This window comes from Zeus faber (genome assembly GCF_960531495.2).
Source record: "Zeus faber genome assembly, chromosome: 5".
Lineage (NCBI taxonomy): Eukaryota > Metazoa > Chordata > Actinopteri > Zeiformes > Zeidae > Zeus > Zeus faber.
The window spans coordinates 12,701,275-12,723,774 of NC_137192.1; the positions used below are offsets into that span (position 1 = coordinate 12,701,275).

Here is a 22,500-nt window from a genome sequence, read left to right on the forward strand (position 1 = left end):
TCAGTATATTTTATATTGGTTTGTATAGGTAACCTAGGTAATATATAGCAAATACATAGCTACCGGTGATCAAACTACCAGTGATTACACATTTCTGTTTGTTCCCCGATTTGCTTTGGCAAAGTAAACATCTGTTTCCCATATTAATTGAAAAAATATATTTGATTGAAGGAGGCAGAAAGAGAGAGAGAGAGAGACAGAGAGACAGGTTAAAGACGAGTGATAGACAGAAAGAGAAAGTAAGAAAGACAGAACTGACTGTGAACTAACTACAGCTTCAGTGCGACGGTGAAAGTTTTTACACAATCCACAAGGACGGGGTGGTGATGTTGCAATGACTCCCACTGTGCATATCATTCAGGATGGATGCAGGATGTGTATATACATACTGTATATATCCACTCTCCATTCTCTAATGTAGTGGTTCCCAAGCACCGGGCGTACCGGGCCTTGGATCGTTTAGTCCTGGGCATGGCCGAAATCACATCGCGGAAGGACACGCCCTGAGGTGGCATCTCTGGCCATCTCTGGAGTTGCTCCAACTTCCACTCCAGAGAGTGACCAGCTCCCCACAGGACTCACAGACTCCTTGAGATTATTCGTCTCCCCAGCCACTGGGAAAATGGATCAGACCAAAGCAATCCGACATAGACTGATGGAGGTTCTATCTAGACTCCTCAAGTAAATCTTTCCTTGATTACACAGTTTGGTGTTGAAACTGCAACCGGAGTCCACTCCAATCCCGTTCATTTTCAGAATCTATTCTGATCGAACCGAGAATCGACCATTTTGGAGTTGACGCTCCATCCTTACTTTCAGGCGATTAGAAGAAACAGACGAGTTTACCAAGTTGGTTTCTTACAGTCGTTTGTGTTCCATAATGCTTTCACGCCCCCCTCCCTCCCTATCTCGCTCTTGCTCTCTCTCTCCCTCCACTGTCTCCATCCCCTTGTGCACATGGGTCCCATTCACACTTTGCTGGTAGCACCGGGGCAGATGCAAGAGATTTGTGCGTTTTCCAGACACGGTCCCACTTCAGGTCAAGGAGCCTTTTTGTGTGTCTCTTTTTTTCCATGTCAAAGATGTTAGCGTTGAGTGCGTTGAGTGCCGTGCCTCGCTGACATGAAGCTGCTTAAACACCTTGTTTAGTCCGCCATCACTAACAGCACCGGCTTTGAAAAGATCCTTTCATTCCCCTCCTCACTGTAACGCTTATGGAGGACAATTTGGGACTTTCTTTTGGGTTTTTTTTCTCATTTGTTTTTGTGCAAACTTTCCCCCTCCATAACATTGCATTTTTTTTTTTGTTGACAAAAGGCTGTCTAACAATATGATATTAGAATTTAATATTGTGGCAGTTTAGCCTACCACGCGCCACCCAAGTGGCCTATTCAGCGACCTCCCGGGCAGAGACACAGGCGACAGGGTTGTAGACCACCAATTTATTGTAGAGAGAAGGCTAGTTGGAATCAGCCCATGAGCAGGCTCCTGTCTCCTGAGTGTGTGTGGGGATGGGGGTTTTACCTGTTACTCGTTAGACCAACCAACGAGCATCAGGTATGCAGCCACTCTGATCCTGGCTCCCCGACCACACCATCCCCACACCACAAATATTGAGCTATATTAGTAGATATAAGTATTGTGATAACAATATGAATGAATCAAGTAATGCACTTTAATTCTTGGGAGCAACAATACTCCAGCGTCTCCTGGAAGAAACCAGCGTCTCCTGGAAGTGGCTGTATCCGGTTAAAACAAAAAGAAAAAATGCTTTTATGGAGTAAATATCCCATTTATTATCATGCGATTCCACGAGACAAAACGATGAGATGATCTTTTAATGGTGCCGGAAGGCAGGTGTCTTCTCTCCCTCTCTTTCCATCTCCTATTATCATTTCAGACAGGGTTATTTTGTCATCAAAGAACCCTTTTTTCCTCCCGAAACTACTGCGTCAAAACCTCCACGTGTCGCCGCTTCCGGGGTTCCTCCTGTTTCTCCCGCTCACTTCTGCCGTCACAGATGGTCCTGTGATCACTCCTGTTATTCTCGTTCCATTTCATCTTCTACGCTGCGGCCCCCTTGTCTTTCATGTTCCTGACCTCAACCCTCACATAAGATCGGATCGCGTGTCCATCGTTAATATTAATGTTGCTCCAGCTTCTTAAAGCTCGTTAAAGGAATTAGCTTTCTTCTTCTTCGTCCTCACGGCGGAGCAGTTGGGTGATGGGACGTCCGCATCATCGGGACCGTGGAGCCCGCGAAGACCTTGAAGATCATAACGTACGTGAACCTTCAAGGGAGGGAGGCGGAGCAGAGGAGAGGAGAGGAAGAGGAGGAGCGGAGGAGAGGAGGGGGATAAGGACTGGCAGGAGAAGGACACAGACGAGAATAAGGAAAAATGAGATAAGATAATGAAAAAAACATGAGGAGTAGAATCTGTCCGGCACTTAAAGGGTCTGAATGAACGTCTCCTCCACAGCTCCTCTGTCGTTCCCCGCTCCGTCTCTTTGTGCTTTTAACTCTAATTTGAGCCTATTTCGCCTCATTCATTCCTTTGTCCTCCTGAGTTTTCTCATCCCCCTCATGCCTTTCCCCTTTCTTTTCAACTCATCCTCACAATAAGTCACATCTATCCATCCATCCATCTCGCTCTCTCTCTCTCTCTCTCTCTCCCTCTCTCTCTAATTCTATTATCCTTTGTGAGTTCGTCCCGAATAAAGAACAAAATACAAATGCACCTCTGAATTCTTTGCCGATGGAGCCTGAGATGAGTCTGAACGCTGCTGGAGAAGAGTGTTAACTCTTTCTGAGAATCGGGAAAGCAAATGTCATTCACACCGGACGTATTGGGGGGCATCAATCGCCGCTTGACCAGTTCAAACTGATGGAGAAAGTGAAGAGCAGAGGAGAGGAACGGAGGGGAGGGGAAGGAGAGAAGAGAAGAAGAGAGGAGAGTTCAAACAGTCCCCAGCCACGACAATGCTCTTTAGTCCTTTTTTTTTTTGGAAATGGAATTGTCTTTTCTAATTTGTCTTTAGCTTTCGTAGGAGTGGATTGCATACTTTCCCAACCAAGTACTTTGTAAACTGTACTTAAGTACATTTTCAAGCAATATTCAGTCTCTTTATGCCATACTATACGCCCTGATATATCAGGGAACTGGATACGACAAAGCACTTTTACTTTTAATAGTTTGACGGGATTTAAGAACAAGTACAGTATGTGGCAGTTTCAGGGCCCTCCGGCACAGAGACACAGACGATGGGGTTGAGAAAACATTGTTTATTGTGGAGAGGGGCCTCGATAAAACAAGCCCAGGAGCAGATGGACACGTGTCATGACAAGGGCTCCTCTCTCCTGAGTGTGTGCGGGGATGGGGGTTTTCCCTGTTGCTTGTTAGACCAACCAGCGAGCATCAGGTACGCAGCCACTCTGATCCTGGGTCCTCAATTACCTAGACCCAGGACCGGTGCGGCTGCTCGAACCACAACATCCCCACACCACAAAGTACTTTCATGCTTTTACTTAAGCAGAAATCCGTCTGTGACCCTGCAACATAATGGCTGTGATTCATTCACAAAACAGAAGAAAACATGCAACACTGGAGCAGATGTCGTTGATACGAGGCAGAGAGAGAGAGAGAGAGAGAGAGCGAGAGAGAGAGAGAGAGAATGTATAATACGTATGAATGCAAGAGTGATCTGGACTTCCATTCACATCTCTTTAAGCATACCTAAAGTACTTATCCTTGTAATATTGATTCCTCACACTCACACACACAATGATTGAGTTAAGGCTTCACTGGCACGGATCTGTTTGTGTCTCTGAATGTCTGACCGTGGCTGGTAGGACCAACCCATTCTAATAGTCATATAATAAAATGTATGAATAAATCAATAATACATTTGATGTTTAACATAAGGACATTTTTACACGAGGGGGGTCATGAGTCATTGAGTGCACTGGTGTGGGAACAGGAATACCTTCTGGTCAGAGGACTTGCAGACTTTCTAGTGACGACTTTTTTTGGAAGGACTTTCGAGGCATGACTTTCTAGTGAGAGCTTTCTAGGAAGGATTTTCTAGTGAGGACTTTCGAGGGAGGTCTTTCTAATGGGACTTTCTAGTGAAGACTTTCAAGGGAGGACTTGTGGAAGTCAGAGGACTTGGGTGTTTTCTAGTGAGGACTTGATTTTCTAGTCAGGACTTTCTGGTCAGAAGACTTATAACCTTCTAGCGAGGACATGGGCACTTCCAAGTCAGAGCACTTGAGCACTTTCTAGTGAAGACTTGACTTTCTAAACAGAGGACTTGAGGACTTCCCTGTTGGACTTGAGCTTCTAGTGAAATCTTGGACTCTACTAGTGAGGGCTTCAGGACCTTCTAGTCAGAGGACTTGAGGATTTATAGTGAAGACTTTCTACTGAGGGCTTGAGGACCCTCTAGTCAGAGGACTTTCTCATCACTCCTGGAGTAGACCTTATAAGTTTGACATAACTTTGTACGTAATCTTTTTTTTCGGAAGCAATTTGTCTTAAGTTCTTCAAATGCTGACTAGGATGTTTTGACCTTTAACCTGTGTTTCTCATTGAAATGTGCACCTGTTTTTTGAGCACAAACCCCCAAATCTACCGCCAATGAGCCTACTCTGGCTTAAATGCCCATTGTTTCAACTTCCAGAGGGAATCATATCGTTGTATATCTCTGATCTTTGCTGAGCCGTTGTTCAACTTCTCAGAGTGTAATTCATTAATTTGGTCTCACAGTGAGACACCATAGCTCGCTGGAGGAGACATAAATTGTGTCATACATTACAAAGTTATTACTTACAAAGCTGTTCAGTGGTCATTTGGCTGGTTAAACTGATAAGGGGCTGTCGCCATGATGACCACTGTGGTACCCCCGAAGGACGCAGGATGGAAGATGATCAGTATACGCAACACATGCTGCTCAGTATAAAGCAGGACTGTGAAGGAGAAACTTTCAGGAGTTTAGTGGAGCATCAGAAGAAGCCTGATACGATCAAATGTATCAAACACGAAGGATCAGACCGTTCGATGTATGAACACTTGTTTCAATATTTAGATGCACAGCCAAGCAAACGGAATCTAAAACCAAACATACAAACAGAAACAACATATACACTTGAGTGTTACCTGTGTGTTACATATGAAGCATGCACACACACAAACAGACTCTGTAACATACACACACACACACACACACACACACACACACACATACACGTGCGCACACTTTCCCTCTGAATAAGAGTCTCACCCCTAGTGTTACTCCTGCTGTCAGCTCACAGCTCTGAGGTGTTGATTACAACCTCCACACACACACACATACACACACACACACACACACACACATACACACACACACACACACACACAATCTCACTTGTTAACGTGTGGTTGTGTGTGTGTCTGTCTGTGCATAATCATGCTGAAGTGTGTGATGTTGGTAGTAGTAGAGCGTATTATGTTATGTGTTGCATGTAGTATTCCTACTTCCTGTATGAAGTATTTAGCGTGTACAAACAGCATCCTGCGCATTCTTAGATAATACATGTGCTTAAATTGGTGGTTTCTGTGTGTCTGTGTGTGTGTGTGTGTGTGTGTGTGTGTGTGTGTGTGTGTGTGTGTGTGTGTTGCAGACTGTATATCTGTGTGTGTGCGTGTGCCTGCGTGTGTATGCACGTGCGCATCACAGCTTTTTTTAATCGCGTTTCAGTCGAGCGAGCAGATTTTTTTGACTCGTGGTTCCATGTCTGTCGCCCGTTCTTCTTTTCGTTTTTCTCTTCACTTCTGTTCGCAACCAGACAAACTTCGCACCTCATCTCTGCCATGACGGCGTGCAGCCTCTCAAAATAGCAGCCCGTTGCCAGGTAGACTTACAGCGTTGTCGTGGTGCCTGGCAGGATTCGGGATTATTTTCTTGTTAAATTATCCTTTCTATTATTAAGTACTTTCACCTCTCGTGCCAGACAATCAGGGTTGTTCAAAATGGTCTGCTGACATTACAGTTTTCACAATGAGGCTGGATATCGTCTGGGATTTTGGTTGTCGTCATACCGCAAGTTTGATTAATTTTGTCTTTAAGGAGCATTACAGGAAAGTAAAAGTTTTCAGAACTTCTTAGAATGTTTTTATCATCACATTAGGCTCATCAGGTCCAAAGCGACTTACAACTTATTGATACACTGATGGAGGCGGCCATGCAGGGCTCATCGGGGGCGATAAGGGGTTTAGTGTCTTGCTCAAGGACACTTCAGCACGCACCAGAAGGAGCCAGGGATCAAACCGGCAACCTTCTAGATTACTAGATGACCCACTCTACCTGCTGAGCCAATTCTAACATTCACATTCCTCATGACCGGTTCACAGATATGTAAATGCTCGGATAGTCATCCCCAAAATATCGTCAAATTATCCATATTGAGGTATTGTCAAAATATTGTGATATATGAGATTGTACACTTTTTGGGCATACAGTACTAATTGATTTTTGTGTTTTTATGTGTGTGGAGGGTGTGTATTCCACTTTAAGTGTGTGTTTACATGTACTACTGCTTCTAAGGAGCATGAAGCTTTATTTAAAAAGCAAAAAGACACATACACAGAGTGCTAACAGGACCGAGCCCCCAGAATCCCTTGGGGTCTCCTCTTTACTTCCTCTGTGTTTATTTCTAGTGCCTCTGTTCCGTGTCGTCACTTTCTGTTTTTCATTGATTTCCTGTCATGACAAATCACAATGGATTCTGGCTGAATGATGTGCATTCTGACTGAAGAACTGTGGCGGAAACACACACACACACACACACACACACACGCACGCACGCACGCACGCGCACGCGCGCGCGCGCACACACACACACACACACACACACACAAATACACTGAATAACACTAATAGCGGAGCCTGGGTCAGATTGGGGAGAGTTAAACACAAAAGCAACATAAGCTCTTTATTAGGAAGGAAATGTGTCCTACTACGTCTCCCCCCCCCCCCCTCCCACACACACAGACACACACCCACACACACACACAGACACACACACACACACACGCACACACACACACACACACACACTGCGATGTCTTTAGATCCAATTTGCTCTTCCAAAGCTTTCTTGAATGCCAGCATATACAGCCACAGCCTGCGTGGAAGTTACCACACACACACACACACACACACACACACACACACACACACACATACATACACACCACTAAACGCCCCCTTTCTTTAAACAAAAAGCTCACTAAGGATCTCGTTGTAACCAACACACAAAACAGGATTTTTTTTTTTTGATTATCTTTGACGTGTTCAGGGTTTTAGCATAAAAATTTCGAACTAATTTCTGACGGACAATAATTTCATTTATTTATGATTTCTGTCCAGCCTTAAACCTGTTTTTAGCTACCTTTATTGAGAGAGAGATGATTTTGAATGAAGTAATTATTGTGCGCTGGAAGCATCACAGCTCTTGACTGAACTGAAATGATTTGGATCAGGGGAGATAAATCCAACATTAATAGATACACATAAAACACTACACACTAGAGTCTGAATTACCCACAATGCATCTGCACTCATAAAGTTTCTTTCTACCCAGCTTGAGATCGGAGGGTGTGGGTGTGATAGTTAGATTCAGGAGCAGCCCTGCCAACAGCTAAACGCTAATCACACACACACACACACACACACACACACACACACACACAAACATACACACACGCTCAGTAATACGTTTTGAATGGTCTCGGTTTGAGGTGTGAGAGAGATGGAAGGGTCGATGCAGTGTGTGTGTGTGTGTGTGTGTGTGTGTGTGTGTGTGTCTGTGTGTGTGTCTGTGTGTGTGTGTGTGTGTGTGCTTTATTTGTGTTAGTGTCAAGATGCACAACTGACTTTAATTGGAGCTTAATTGGAGCTCTGTAATCATTGGCCCGTTGGGGTTCATTTGCATCGTCGCTATGGCAACAGGCTGTTTACTATATCTAAGCACAGTGTGAAGAAGGGATGACATCGAGCCAGGAAGGAGGTGGGACGCCTGTGTGCGTGTGTGTGTGTGTGTGTGTGTGTGTGTGTGTGTGTGTGTGTGTGTGTGTGTGTGTGTGTGTGTGTGTGTATGTGTGTGACTCACAAGAACTCTAGCGAAAAGCGTCATGAAAAACACGAGGTTTTAACACCACAACAGCTTTTTTTACTCTTTTGCTAAACCTGTCAAAAATCTCCACGGTGAAAGGAAATGATTAAAAAACAATGTCTACTCTCCTCTGAAACAACAACAATAACAACAAGAACTAAAAATAATAATAATAATAATAATAATAATAATAATAATAATAAATACATAATAAATAATAATAATAATAATAATAATAATAAATAATACATAAATAATAATAATAATAATAATAATAATAATAATAATAATAATAATAATAATAACAACAATAATAATTACACAAAAGAGAGCAGTTGCGTCGTTCCTTTGATGATTTACTTGTGTTTTGTCGGCACCGGGTCAAGGGGGCAAGGAGTCTCCCTAGCGACTGCTGGGCTCCAGTCTCCATGATGGCTGGTTAATGAGAGAGAGGGCGAGCGAGGGTGGGAGGGAGACCTGCCTCCACCCTGTCCTTCCTGGTGGTCCCGAGGCGCCGAGAGAGGGATCGGGAATGAAGAAAGTACAGTCTAGAAAGATATCGTGAGAAGTGACGAGGTTGCCCGGAGAGCGAGGATAGTAAAAAGTTACCCCACACACACACACACACACACACACACACACACACACACACACACACACAGCAGACAGATCGGAGCCTGTTGGGATGTGTATCGGCTCCTGAGCCAAGAAAAGAACAGACTGGATGGACAGAGCAGGGAAAAAGAGAGACAGAGCACATGAAGAGCGAGATGAAGTCAGGGAACGAGAGAGGTTCGGGCGAACGGAGGGAAGGACTGACACGTGGAGAGACTGGACACACACCCACACAAACACACACACGGACATGCACACGCACACACACACACACACACACACACACACACACACACACACATAATCCTGCTGATTGTCTGCACACATGCTAAAGTGATGACAGGAAGTGATGTGTGTGCTGACAGGAAGTGATGTATTGTTGCCATGACACCAGGTCCCTGCCTGCATCATCAGAGTGAGACCAGCGTATCAGCGCTAAATCACTGCTGGGATGTGGCCTTCACAACGTGCACACACAAATACACACACACACACACACGCATGCGCACGCACAGACACACACACACACACACACATGCATGCCTCAGAAACAGTGTAAAGTGTGTATTTTCCCAGTAAAATCTATGTATCTCAGCTGAGTGTCCAAGCTATAGCACTGGGGTCCTGGCAGGTGTGTGTGTGTGTGTGTGTGTGTGTGTGTGTGTGTGTGTGTGTGTGTGTGTGTGTGTGTGTGTGTGCGTGCGTGCGTGCGTGCGTGAGTGCGTGCGTGTGTGTGTGTGGTACTACAGTAATACCACAGCAGTGCTACTGACTACAGTGCAGTGTTTTCTGTTTGAGAGCAGTACTAACATATGATTAACACACACACACACAGACACACACAGACACACACACACACACACACTCGCACTCACACACACACACACACGCACACACACACACACACACACACACACACACTCATACCCAACTTTATTTCTCTTTCTCCAATTCTCCATTTTTCAACACCTACCACTTCGCCCCCTGCCTAATAAATGGAATACTGTACAAGAGATACAGCAGTGCAGAAACACACGCACACATACATACTATACACACTCTGTTGGAAGAAGAAAATCAATCAAGGAAATCATTACTGCATATCAGCCTTCAACAAGCATGGAACTTGCGCACACACACACACACACACACACACACACACACACACACACACACACACCTACACACACACACACACACACACACACACACACACACACACACACACACAAGGTCCTTGTAAATGGTCGGAACTCTAAGAGATACAAACTAGTGAGTGTGAGTGTGTGTTTAAGCCCCAAGCAGGTTTTGGCGTGTGGCTCTTTGTGTGTCTGTGTGTGTCTCATTACTTGTCCATGAGAAATCAGCAGTGATGACCACACAGTGTCTTCAGAGGGGTTGCACGTGTGTGTGTGTGTGTGTGTGTGTGTGTGTGTGTGTGTGTGTGTGTGTGTGTGTGTGGATGTCACTTATGTTAGATTGCCTTCTTTATATTCAAGGGTTTATCTGTATAAAATAGGTGTGTGTGTGTGTGTGTGTGTGTGTATTTGTGTGTGTGTGTGTGTGTGTGTGTGTGTGTGTGTGTGTGTGTGTGTGTGTGTGTGTGTGTGTGTGTGTGTGTTTGTGTGCGTCTGTATCTGCAGGAGCTCATTAAGTTTAGCCAGAAGTCTTCAGTGACCTCTTTGTTCTTTGGCCAGTTTGTGGCAAAATACTGATGAGAGCCGGAGGCAGGGAGAGAGAGAGAGAGCGAGAGGCGGAGGGAGAGAGAGGGGTAGGGATAGAGGGAGGGAGAGAGATGAATAGATAGATAGATTGATAGATTGATAGATATGAAGGGTAGAATACAAAGTCAAATGAAGCGATACAGAGTGAATGGCAAGATGGAGATCAAAACTGAGGGACACATTCACAAAAGGCTTGTGCGACTTTCGCGGCAGCTAAGCCTGGCATAATAAAAGAAAAAGAAACGGTGTCATTCACAAAGCATCCGCAAAGTGTCAATTGCACCCGTAACTGTGCTGACACGCAAGCGTCTCGATGCTCCGGAGCTATTTGCACATATCTTAATGAGGTATTATGCATGCATTTGGCGTAAAAGCGTTCTATGCAAATAAGCCTCATTGCAAAAAAAGTCCAATTCGCAAGCACCAGCGCTAATGGCCACACCGCTGCAGGGAGATCACTACCTCTCCATTACGCATTCAGGCTTTCCTCATTCCCCGTTTTCCAAAAAAAAAGAAATAAAAAGTGTGTTTTTATTTTTTATGTATTTATTTTTCTCCCTTTCCTAATTGATCGAAGCCCCGTGTGTCCCGTGCCACGTCCGCAGAGCCATTAATACCCATTTTTCTTCTTCTGGATAAGAATGCATCATTTCAATCAGACGCAAAACGAGGGCAAATTGCACTCATTCGCGAAACTTTATGGCTGGGTTTGCGCTGTCATATCATTAGCACAATATCTTTTGTGAAATAGACGCGGACACAGCACAGATCGCGGTTGCTTGTGATGCGCAATTAATTGTGCTGTCAGCAGCCGCAATCCATTCCTTGTGAATTCGCCCCAGAGAGAGAGAGAGAGAAAGTGGTGGGGGGCGGGATCGTTCTCTTGGCCCATGACCCAGTTTTTCGGCCCCAAAATTCTTGCAACACCACCAATTAGGGAGTGTGACAAATTGTCTTCCTTTTTTCAATGTATTGTTATTTTGGAGCCAGCACCATTAACTTCATACACTTCACATTTAGCCCTCAAACCTTTTTCATATCAAATTATCATCATTATTTCATTGATTCATTATTATTTATTCTTTAATGAAATGATCAAATACTGTACTTGTGTGCACATGTCTGCATTGATCATGAAAAGCGGTGGAAAGACCCGTGTAAAAATTTTGGGGAGGTCAGAGGAGGGGGGGTGAATAGAGGGGGTGGGGAAGGAGGGGGTGGGATGAGGGGTGAGAGAGGTGAGGGAAGGAAATGAGCGATGAGCAAAAGAAGGATGGGGAAGAAAGAAGAGAGAGGAGAAAGGGAGGAGTAGGGGATGGAAATGTGATTCTTTATTATCATTATTATTATTATTATTATTAATAATACTATTTAGGAACTACAGTATTTAAAAAAAATAAAATCATAAAAAAAAGTTTCATGATTCTCAGGCTCCGTTCACATGTGTACGGACTTTTTTCTGAAAACGCGCTTTCCCCCCTCTTGAGAAAAAGAAAAAGGACGCTCACATACTGTATGCATTCCAGGCCTGTAGGGGACGATAATATATCATAAAAATTGATTTCAAACAACACAGAAGAACATTCGGAGCATGCAGTGTATTGCGCTTCTTCACAATATTCATACATAATACTGTATGGGCGTGATTCATAAGTTGCAGAGACTTAAACTCTGGATGGCCACACCACGGGCATCACCACATGAAAGTTGAGGTCATGAAGTCAGTCTTTTCAAGATGCATCTGTTTCACCTGTTCACACGAATACAGGAAAATAGAGTTTTGGAAAAAGCTCCACCCTGGAAGGCGCTTTCCATAAGCTAAGTTCCCAATTTCCCGCGGACGGGGCCGAAATGCTGAGAAACGACTACGTTTTCAAAATATTTCTGTAATTGGTGTGGACAGAGCCTCGGTAAGTGATGGAACCAAACCCTCACCCCCTGTCCAACGGTCAGCCATCAATAACTGAGACGTAGCTTGTGGATCTAGCTCTGTCAGACAACTCGACGGCGCCACCCCCTTCCACGCCCTTATATGGAATATTAAGACAGCTAATCCCTCTTGCTCCATCTGCTTTGCTGCCTAGTTTTCTTTCTGCGTTGCTGCGCTCCCTCCACCTCCCCTGCATCCACCTGTTGGGCTCTACTCTTCTATCCAATGAGGGATTCGAGCTCATCACGCCTGTATTAATAGCTCTCTAAGGATGCCCATGTTTTCTGTACACTTCCAAATTCCCAAACGCAAACGATGCTAAATAAAGATCATTTTGAATTCAATCAGAGAGTTGTGTGTCAGAACTATCTTTCCAAAATACGTTAGAATTTCACTTAAAGCATTGAACATTTTCGACCGAGCGTGGAAAGAGTAGAAAGTCCTTTTTTATTTTTCTTGAGAATATAGAGCGGCGTGACGCTGTTGAAAGGTAACGCGAGTGGCAGCGGCGGCTGGAAACAATGACAACTTGAGGAGCACAAAGACTCCCCCGCTGCCGCCGTCCTGTGAAAGGCGCTTAGTGGGCGCGGGAAGAGCTCGATAGAAGAGATTCTTCAGTCTGTTTTTCCATTAGAAGGACGCCACAAAGTGCTAGATCAGTCAATACTCCAGTATTTACACACAAACACAGACAATAACACATACAGGCTACACACAAAGACGCAGCAGGCGTGATTTCAAGACGTCCGCCCAACGTTGTGCCGCTCGTGGAGGTGGATCGCCTCACAAAGGAACACCGATCCCCCTTTTCTCATCTCCTCTGCTCGGCTTTTTCGATTGCGAGACACCAACAAGGAAAAACTAAATAGATAATGTTGTAAAAATAGCACGTGGCCTTAAAGACAGTTCGGACGACCGGGGACGCGCTGGGGAGGATTCTGTGTTTCCATGGCAACGCCTCAAACCCTGACTCACACTAACTCAGAACTTTAATAACTTTTTGTTGTTTTTTTTTTAAATGTGTGTGTGTACATTTGATAGATAGATAAATAGATAGATAGACAGACAGACAGACAGACAGACAGACAGACAGACAGACAGACAGACAGACAGATAGACGGACACACGAACGGACGCACGGGCAGGCAGACAGTTGTAGTTGTATGGGGTGTTTTGCTGCAGGTCCCTTCCTGTCAGTGATGGGGCCGCGCCGTGTGTTTGTGCGTGTGTGCATGTCTAACCGGAGGTGTGTGTATAAAATATACATGCATACATAAATTCTGTGATCGCTCTCGTACTTATGCACACACACACACACACACACACACACACACACACACACACACACACACACACACACACACACACAGAGTGGGGTGTCCCTTCCTTGTCTCTCCCAAAGGGAACTTCTCTTTGTGTCTTTCTCTTTCTCTTCATCCCTCTCTCTCTCTCTCTCTCTCTATCTCTCTCTCTCTTTATCTCCCTTTGTCTCTCCCTTTCATGTTAATGTCTTTGGCGTTTCATCACTTTCTGAATACAGATTCAGAGGATGTAAAACACAGAGAGAGAAGGGAGAGTTGGAGAAAAGACAGCATACGGAGGGGAAAAAGGAAAAGGAAGGCGATAGAGGAAAGCGAGAGACAAGGATATACAGTCTATACAGTTTGCTGTATATTATCATGTTACACATATATACACATATTGTCATGCCAATAATGCACTGTGAATATAGACACACACACACACACACACACACACACACACACACACACACACACACACACACAAACTTCACACACAGACGCACACCCACGCACGCACGCACACACGCACTCATGCACACACACACACACACACACACAAACACACACACACACACACACACAAAGACACACATATACCCTCCCACACACACACACACACACACACACACACTTCACACACAGACGCACACCCACGCACGCACGCACACACGCACTCATGCACACACACACACACAGACACACACACACACACAGCAGACAGATCGGAGCCTGTTGGGATGTGTATCGGCTCCTGAGCCAAGAAAAGAACAGACTGGATGGACAGAGCAGGGAAAAAGAGAGACAGAGCACATGAAGAGCGAGATGAAGTCAGGGAACGAGAGAGGTTCGGGCGAACGGAGGGAAGGACTGACACGTGGAGAGACTGGAAAGGAGTCTAGAAAAGTGAGAAACACTGCATGGGGAAAGAAAGAGTAGAATGAAAACAAACGTGTCGAGCAACAAGAAAGAAAGCAAAATAAAGAGAAAGTAAAAGAGAGAGGGGAGCAGGAGAGGTGAGGAAGAATTAAAGGAGGGTAGAGCAGAGAGGTGAAGCGGGGATGCACCGAGGCACCATGAATAAAGATGAATTCCTGCCCCTCCATTTTCCTCATCCTCCCCTCCCTCCCTCCCTCCCTCCCTCCATCTCGCCCTCCCTCCCTCCACTGGATTAATGTTTCTGTTCCTGCTGCTCATTCATCAGCCTCACTTCTTCCTCCCTGGGCTCCATCTCTCCGCAGTTCCTGCAGATCTCATCCCTCCATCACCTCCGCTTGACACCAGAACATGATCTAAAGGAGGGGTGTCGACGATCCATTCCCAGACAGGGTTTGGCCAGCCGACTGGTCCAATCCAAACCAAATAAAATAAAATTTAAAAAATAATAAAATGAGATAAATAAACAAACTAATAAATACATATATAATAATAATAATAATAATAATAATAATAATAATAATAATAATAATAATAATAATAATAATAATAATAGGATAATATGAAAATGTATTTTATGAACCGACCAGATGTCACTGAAAATCACAGATTTGTACTTTAATTGCTCTCCTTTTTGCGGGGACGGGGCTGTGTCAGGGCTCTGGGTGGGAGGAGTGCGAGTTGGAGTTTAAATCTGTGTTTGAGGAAGACCCGCCACGTCACCTCTGGGTGGCCTCATCCCTGCTGTGCGCTGCCCGGCCGGAAAGCGCCGCCGCCGGGCAGAACGATTGGCTGTCCTTGTCACATGGTTGTTGCCCTCTCTGTGCGATTGGCTGTTCGTGTCACATGTTTTGTAGACCACAGCACAAGTTACAGTTTTCTCAGTTTCCTTTAAACACAAGCCCCGGCTCAAGCTGTCTGTCTGGGAGTCGTACTCGCAAGTGACTGGAGGGAAATGACTTCTGAGAGATGAAGCTTGTGACTTATATAACGTTGGATGATGATGTCACCAATTGGCCACCAACAAAGACACACTTGAATTAGCAAGGTGTCTCTGTGGAAGGAAATCACTCCGTCCCGCCAGCTGCCAACCCTCCATCCCTCCATCCCTCCATCCTGCCTGCCATCATCCCTCCATCTCGCCATCCCTCCATTGGATACAAATAAATTCACTGATGAGTGACAGGTTCACCATATGTACAGATACTGGTCCATCCATCCATCCCTCCCTCCATGTATCCACCCATTCACCCAACATCCCATCTATCCATCTGATTGTCCGACGATCGCACAGGATCCATCCCTCCGTCCATGTATCCACCCATTCATCCATTCAGTCATCCAATCATTAACCCCTTTATCCACCCATTAATCCAACAGTCCATCCATCGATGCCTTCATCCATCCATCTCTCCATCAATTCATCTTTCCTCCCATACATCCATGTATCCACCCATTCATCTATTCATCTGTCTACCCAGGAATCAATCCAATCGTCTTACATTATACAGTATATTATCTACTCTCCACTCATAAAGGTTTATTCATCAATCGATCGGATCTGAGAGAGAGAGAGAGAGAGAGAGAGAGAGAGAGAGAGAGAGAGAGAGAGAGAGAGAGAATACATGAACAGCAGTCATTTGTCAGCACCAAGGGCATTCTAGGAGACACCTTGGTCCACTTGTATGTAATGACGCAAACGGTCATAATTCAACTCCTCCTCCCTACCTCTGCCATCCACCTCACTCTACCGCCATCATCCTTCTGTCTGCCTCCCTCATCCTCCTCTCTACCTCTCTCATCCTCCTCTCTCCACCCCTGCATCCTCGTCGCTCTACCTCTCTGCCTCCATCATCCCCCTTTCGACCTGCTTCATCCTCCTCTCTACCTCTGTCGTCTTCTTCCTCTCTTTACCTCGGCCATCCTCCTTTCTCCACCTCGATCATCCTCCTGTCGCTGCCTCCCTCATCCTCCTTTCTCCACCTCGATCATCCTCCTGTCGCTGCCTCCCTCATCCTCTTCTCTCGACCTCCCTCATCCTCCTTTCTCTACCTCCGTCATCCTCCTCTCTGCCTCCCTCATCCTCCTCTTTATACCTCCCTCGGCCTCCTCTGTCTACCTCTGTCATCTTCCTCTTGACCCCCCCTTATCCTCCTGTCGCTGCCTCCCTCATCCTCTTCTCTCGACCTCCCTCATCCTCCTTTCTCTACCTCCGTCATCCTCCTCTCTGCCTCCCTCATCCTCCTCTTTATACCTCCCTCGGCCTCCTCTGTCTTACTCCGTCATCTTCCTCTTGACCTCCCTCATCCTCCTTTCTCTACCTCCGTCATCCTCCTCTCAACCTCCGTCATCCTCCTCTCTACCTCCCACGTTCTCTTCTCTTGTGCCCTTTCTATTTCCTTCCCCCCTGCTTTTCCCTCTTTCCCCGCCTCCCTCCCTCCCTCACTCCCACCCCTCCTCCTCCAGATTTTTTTCCCTCACTATTATTTATCACCTCTATCTGGTTCATTCTTATTTGAACTTTTCTTTTTATCCGTCCTTTCATTTGTCCTTAAACAAATGTGATATTTTAAAATGTAAATCTCTCTCCTGCTGTTTCTCATTGTAGTCTATTTTTTTTTTCCTCCTCTGTCCCTTGTTGACCCCATCCACAACCTGACACATACACACAAACATCACACACACACACACACACACACACACACACACACACACACACACACACACACACACACACACACACACACACACACACACAAATGCACAAATTAGGAATCTTCTTAGCGGGGCTCCCAGGGGGACACTGGCCAGATTAGCCAGGAGATTAGCTCCTATCATGTCCCAATGGAAAACTCAGAGATTTGGAGCACTTGTGTGTGTGTGTGTGTGTGTGTGTGTGTGTGTGTGTGTGTGTGTGTGTGTGTGTGTGTGTGTGTGTGTGTATGGACTGGCTATTATTTGCTGTTTGGTTGCGTTTCTCTGTGATTTAACTAACACGGTTTGAGTCCTTGGAGCAAGGGGGGCCTTTGTAATGAGCCGAGCTTTGATTTATTGTTATTCTGGAGGAAAATGTATTATCTACTTCAATCTCTCTCTCTCTCTCTCTCCCTCTCCCTCTCTCTCTCTCTCTCTCCCCCTCTCTCTCTCTCTCTCTCTCTCTCTCTCTCTCTCTCTCTCTCTCTGTGGTTCTCTCCCTGGTTCAGCATTAAGGGATTATGATGTTGTAATTGAGGAATTACAGCGCGTGTGCTCATTGTAGCAGCGCTCCAGTTGCTTTGAGCGTGTAAATGAGACTTTTGTTCACATACGTTCCGGGGGAGCTGGAGTTGGGAAGATTCGGCCGTTCTGCCCGCCCGCCGCTGCACTCCCACTCACATTTTTGGTTTCTGTGTTGGTGGGAGTGTAAAAAAGCCTGGACGCTTTGTTGATCAGTAAAACAATTTTAATGCGACTATTGTTTGTGTCGCTCAGAACAGACCTCAAAGTGAAACTTGGAGTTTCGTCAAAGTCACTGATAAAGGTTTTGATTTAGATTAGTTAAATATAAAGATACTGATGTGATGCTGTAGGTCTAATATGCATACAGCTATTGGTCATATCATTCATGTGTTCACCCATTTACCTATCAGTCATCCATCCATTCCTACTTCATCCATTTATTCACCCTTCTTTATGTTTTCCATTCACCCATTCAAACACCCCTCTATCCCTCCATCTATTTATTCATTACAGTCTATCCACTTATTCATTCATTCACCCATCCATCAATTCATATAGCCATCTATCCAACAATTAATCTATTGGATTATGTCCCCAACAATCCATCTATCCATCCATTTATTCACCATCTAAACATATTTCAACCCATCCACCCATATACCCACCTATCCATCCATCTACCCATCCATCCATCCATTTAGTTTTTCACCCATCTATTCTCATCTAAAGTATCATACTATCTGTCCATTTATGAATTGTTCCATTAATTGATTCCCCACCAATCCATCCAAGGTTCGATGCCAAAAAGGTTCATGTATGTTAAACAGATGTCATTGTTGGTGTCAGAAGGGATTAATGAAGTTGTATCCTATCTTGTCATCTTATCTGGAGGCTCCAGTGTAATGTTCAGTACTCAGTTCAGATGGAGTCTCATCTCCAGATTACTGTGCAGACGTTGCTCTTTAAAGTAGAAACACAGACTCTTGTAAACCAGAGAGCTCTCCAGGGAGCATACACACACACACACACACACGCACACGCTCACGCACCCCACACACACACACACAGACACACACGCTGCCGCCCCTCCTGATGGTGTAGACGGCTTATCCCTGTTACCGTTGGCTGATCTGCTCTTATGAGGCTGATCTTCCAGATTAGAGCTTTGTCTGAAGGATCCGATGCCGTGTAGTTTGGACCCCGCTGAGCAGAGGACCCAAACACAACCCAAAAACAGTGATTTAGAAGAACCCTGTGGGTTTGTTATATGTAAAAAAAAACTAAAAAAAAACCCATATTTATTCATGAGACCATGAGAACAGCATCATCGTTTTCACATTATAACCGCATCTCATTCCACACATTAAACATCGGCAAATCACATTAGTCTAATTAAAGTCGCAAAGGTCCTGCGGTTGGTTCCGCGTGATGCCTCTGAAGCGCTGTGAGACCGTGATGAAGGGTTCTTGGAATAAACTGGACTTCCTGTGTCTCTTTCTCTTCCAGATCCTGTCCACGGGCCACAGAACGTCAACGTGGTGGACATCCGCGCCCGCCAGCTGACCATCCAGTGGGAGACGTTTGGCTATGCTGTGACGCGTTGCCACAGCTACAACCTGACGGTACGGGCTGAACTTTGACCTTTGACCCCCGACCCCCTATAGCAAATAATACAAAAAAGTTCTTAAAACATCTCTAGGTCAATAGCTAACGGAACCTTCATCCTTTTATTATCACATTATTCTGCCATAATTTGCGCTGTTCCCATTTTTTGGGGAAAACCGTTTTTTTATTTTTCACCAAATAATGGATGAGGTCTACAGTAAGAGCCACTTCGAGGGGGCAGCTGGAACATGACAGGGATCAGGCAGATCCGTGGCTGACCCATGCAGGGTCACTCCCGGGTCCCTGTTGGATCCCAGCTTGGCTCTTGCCTGTAATTATATCCGCCTCGATGACGTTATCCAGGCGACTGTGCCTGGGAATGCCCCCAGGCTGCCTTTGTGGAAAAGCAGTTGCAATGCTTTATCTGCCCACTCTGATTTAAAACATCAAATCTTTTTAAAGAATGAATTAATCAGTGAGTTTTTTTCAATGTAGATGTATTTAATTGAATTAAACTAATGAAAACACCGTGCATAACCGTGTGTAACAGGGACACCTTGTCAGCTACTCCCCCTTATTTTCAAATGCCAATTTTTATAGGTATGGGCTTAGCGCACCTCCCTGCCCAAATCCCGGTCCTCCAACTGGGCGAAAAGCACTTTGCTGCGGATCTATTCCACCATCAATCCCATCCTATCTGCTCTGGAACCCGCTGACAGCACTGTGCTGCTCAGACAATTTAAGTTTATTTCTAAAAGCCGTCCAGGGAGACTGGGGAACCGCACTTCACATGTAATTTTATTTTACTTAAAATAATTGTGAAATATCGCAACAATTTTTATTGCAATACTTATACAAAATCGCAATACGATACACCCAATATAATGCGTTTTCCCTTTGCAGGAACTTTCATAGTTCAAAGGACTTTTTTGGAGGAACTGTCCCTTATATGGTGTTCCCACTGCAGGAACTACTGTTGAAAACGATCGTAGTTCTTCGAATTCTGTTTTGAGCAACTTATTTTGCATCGAGTCGCATCGTTCTTGTTGCGGACCAGCCAACATACTTCAGCAGTAATAAAAAAATTACAAATAAAAATAAAATAAAAACATAAAAAATTGTATTTTTATTGTAAATATATTTATTTCATTTTACAAACATTTATTCAATGAAACAAAATATCCCTGTGCGGTGTCCAGATGCCCTTGTCTTACAAAAGTTGGAACAAACTTTTAAATGATATGTTGTAGATCTATCTATGACTAATATTCAACAAACAGATTGATTATTACTCGCCTCAAATTTCTTGAGAAAGCAATTTTAGTGGAATGGTTCGGTGAAATCAGTGAAATTGTGCTATCTCTTTGTTTGCACTTTCAGTGAAGGCCAATCATTGTGTCACCCAACAGGTCTGGAACCCTGCCACCTAAACCATACATACCCATACATATGCAAACGCAAACCCATTGGACAAAATCTTCACATTCCAATGGAGCAGTCAACCTCTTTTTCACTGAGAGGTGAAAATTACCACCCGACCAATGGCCCACTCTCCCTTCCACCTTTCTGTAGAGGGGGACTCAAATATTCAGTTTACTATCATACAGGACTTCCTAATAATTCTTAATAATTCTAAATTAATTGTTGGCAATTTATATAATAGTTGGCAAATAATCTGTGAAGTAAACTATGGAGTTTGTGCCAACTGTGTCAACAGTAAAACAATATTGAGTGTTCAGTAGGATCCATACAATGTTTAGTCCCTCTAATGTTTGTGCAAATGATTATTATATGATTGGTGTTGATTTTATTTTATTGACTTTTTTTTATTGATTTTTAATATTTTATTGTGGCAATGTTGTTTTTTGGGATTGGAAACATCAATCTATTAAATGGGAGGGGGGGGTGACTGAAGGGGACGGTTTCCCCGAGAGAGGCTGAAATGCAGAAATTTGTTGTGATATTTCACAATTATTTTTTCGGTAAAATAGAATTACGTAGTTCAAAGACCTTCATTTTGAAATCAAAAGGTCAAACACGAGAACCTATTGATCCACACACTTGGCCACTTTAAAATGAATGACATAACCTACCACTACTCACTTAAATATATCAAGTATTGCATTGTATACCTGCTTTGTCTTACCTCTTAGTAGTACATTGCAGTGTTTGTCTTACAACACTGTCTATCCTACCATTCAGTATGACAGTGCATTGTTGTGGCCCACGACTATTTAGCCTCCACTATGCAGTTGACTCACTGCCATTATTCTCTGTATTTTATTTTGTCTTTCTTTTAGTTAAATACATTTATATTATTAATACTACACTACTCCTTTGAATTTAACATTTTTTGAATTCTGTGTTTAAATACTATTTAAATACTCTACTCAGTTTTTAAATACTGTTTTATTTTATCTTACTTATTATTTAAAGTTGAGTTGGAGCTGAGACTAAGAATCTCAATACCAGTAATCATGCTTGCATTGTTATCAAGTATTTTACAATAAACTTGATATGATGACAATGAACTTTATATAGACCTAGTTTGAGTGCTCTTATGACAAAGTTTCTGTTTTGAAACTAAAAAGCTGTGCAACATGTAGATTAGAATCAAGAATAAATACTTGTTCTCATTCATATGACAAAAAAGATTGAACTTTGAAAGATGACCTCTGGTCAGAGTTCAGAGGACAATATCTCAATAGTTCACAATAGTTTTTGTGAAGTGAGTTGTGAGATTTTGACACACTGCAATTGAATGAATGGCTATGTTTGCAGTTTAAATTAAACTCGCCCTGTCAGGACACATGAGAAGGGGGGGAAATCCCAGCTGGTTGGGAGCCGCCTGGTAATTGATTGGGAACTGCCTTGAAATTGACTGGAGTCGGTTGCCATTCGACTGTCAGCCGAGCGACCTCTGGCTTGGACAGCCCTCAGCAAGTGGCTCCTTCTGTATGTATCAGCCTCTAGGTCCGGATACCAGCCACAACCCGGGATCCGGGACTTACCGTA

At 44.2% G+C, this 22,500-nt stretch overlaps 1 protein-coding gene across 1 annotated transcript in view; it reads left to right on the forward strand.

The window, feature by feature from the left end:
* ptprt (protein tyrosine phosphatase receptor type T) overlaps positions 1-22,500 on the forward strand; it is a gene marked incomplete at its 3' end in the record, with an annotated part of 224,576 nt that overhangs the window by 31,172 nt on the left and 170,904 nt on the right. Inside the window, exon 7 of the mRNA XM_080001601.1 lies at positions 19,387-19,502. Coding sequence (XP_079857727.1) covers positions 19,387-19,502 — 116 coding nt within the window. The remainder of the gene's footprint in view (positions 1-19,386; positions 19,503-22,500) is intronic.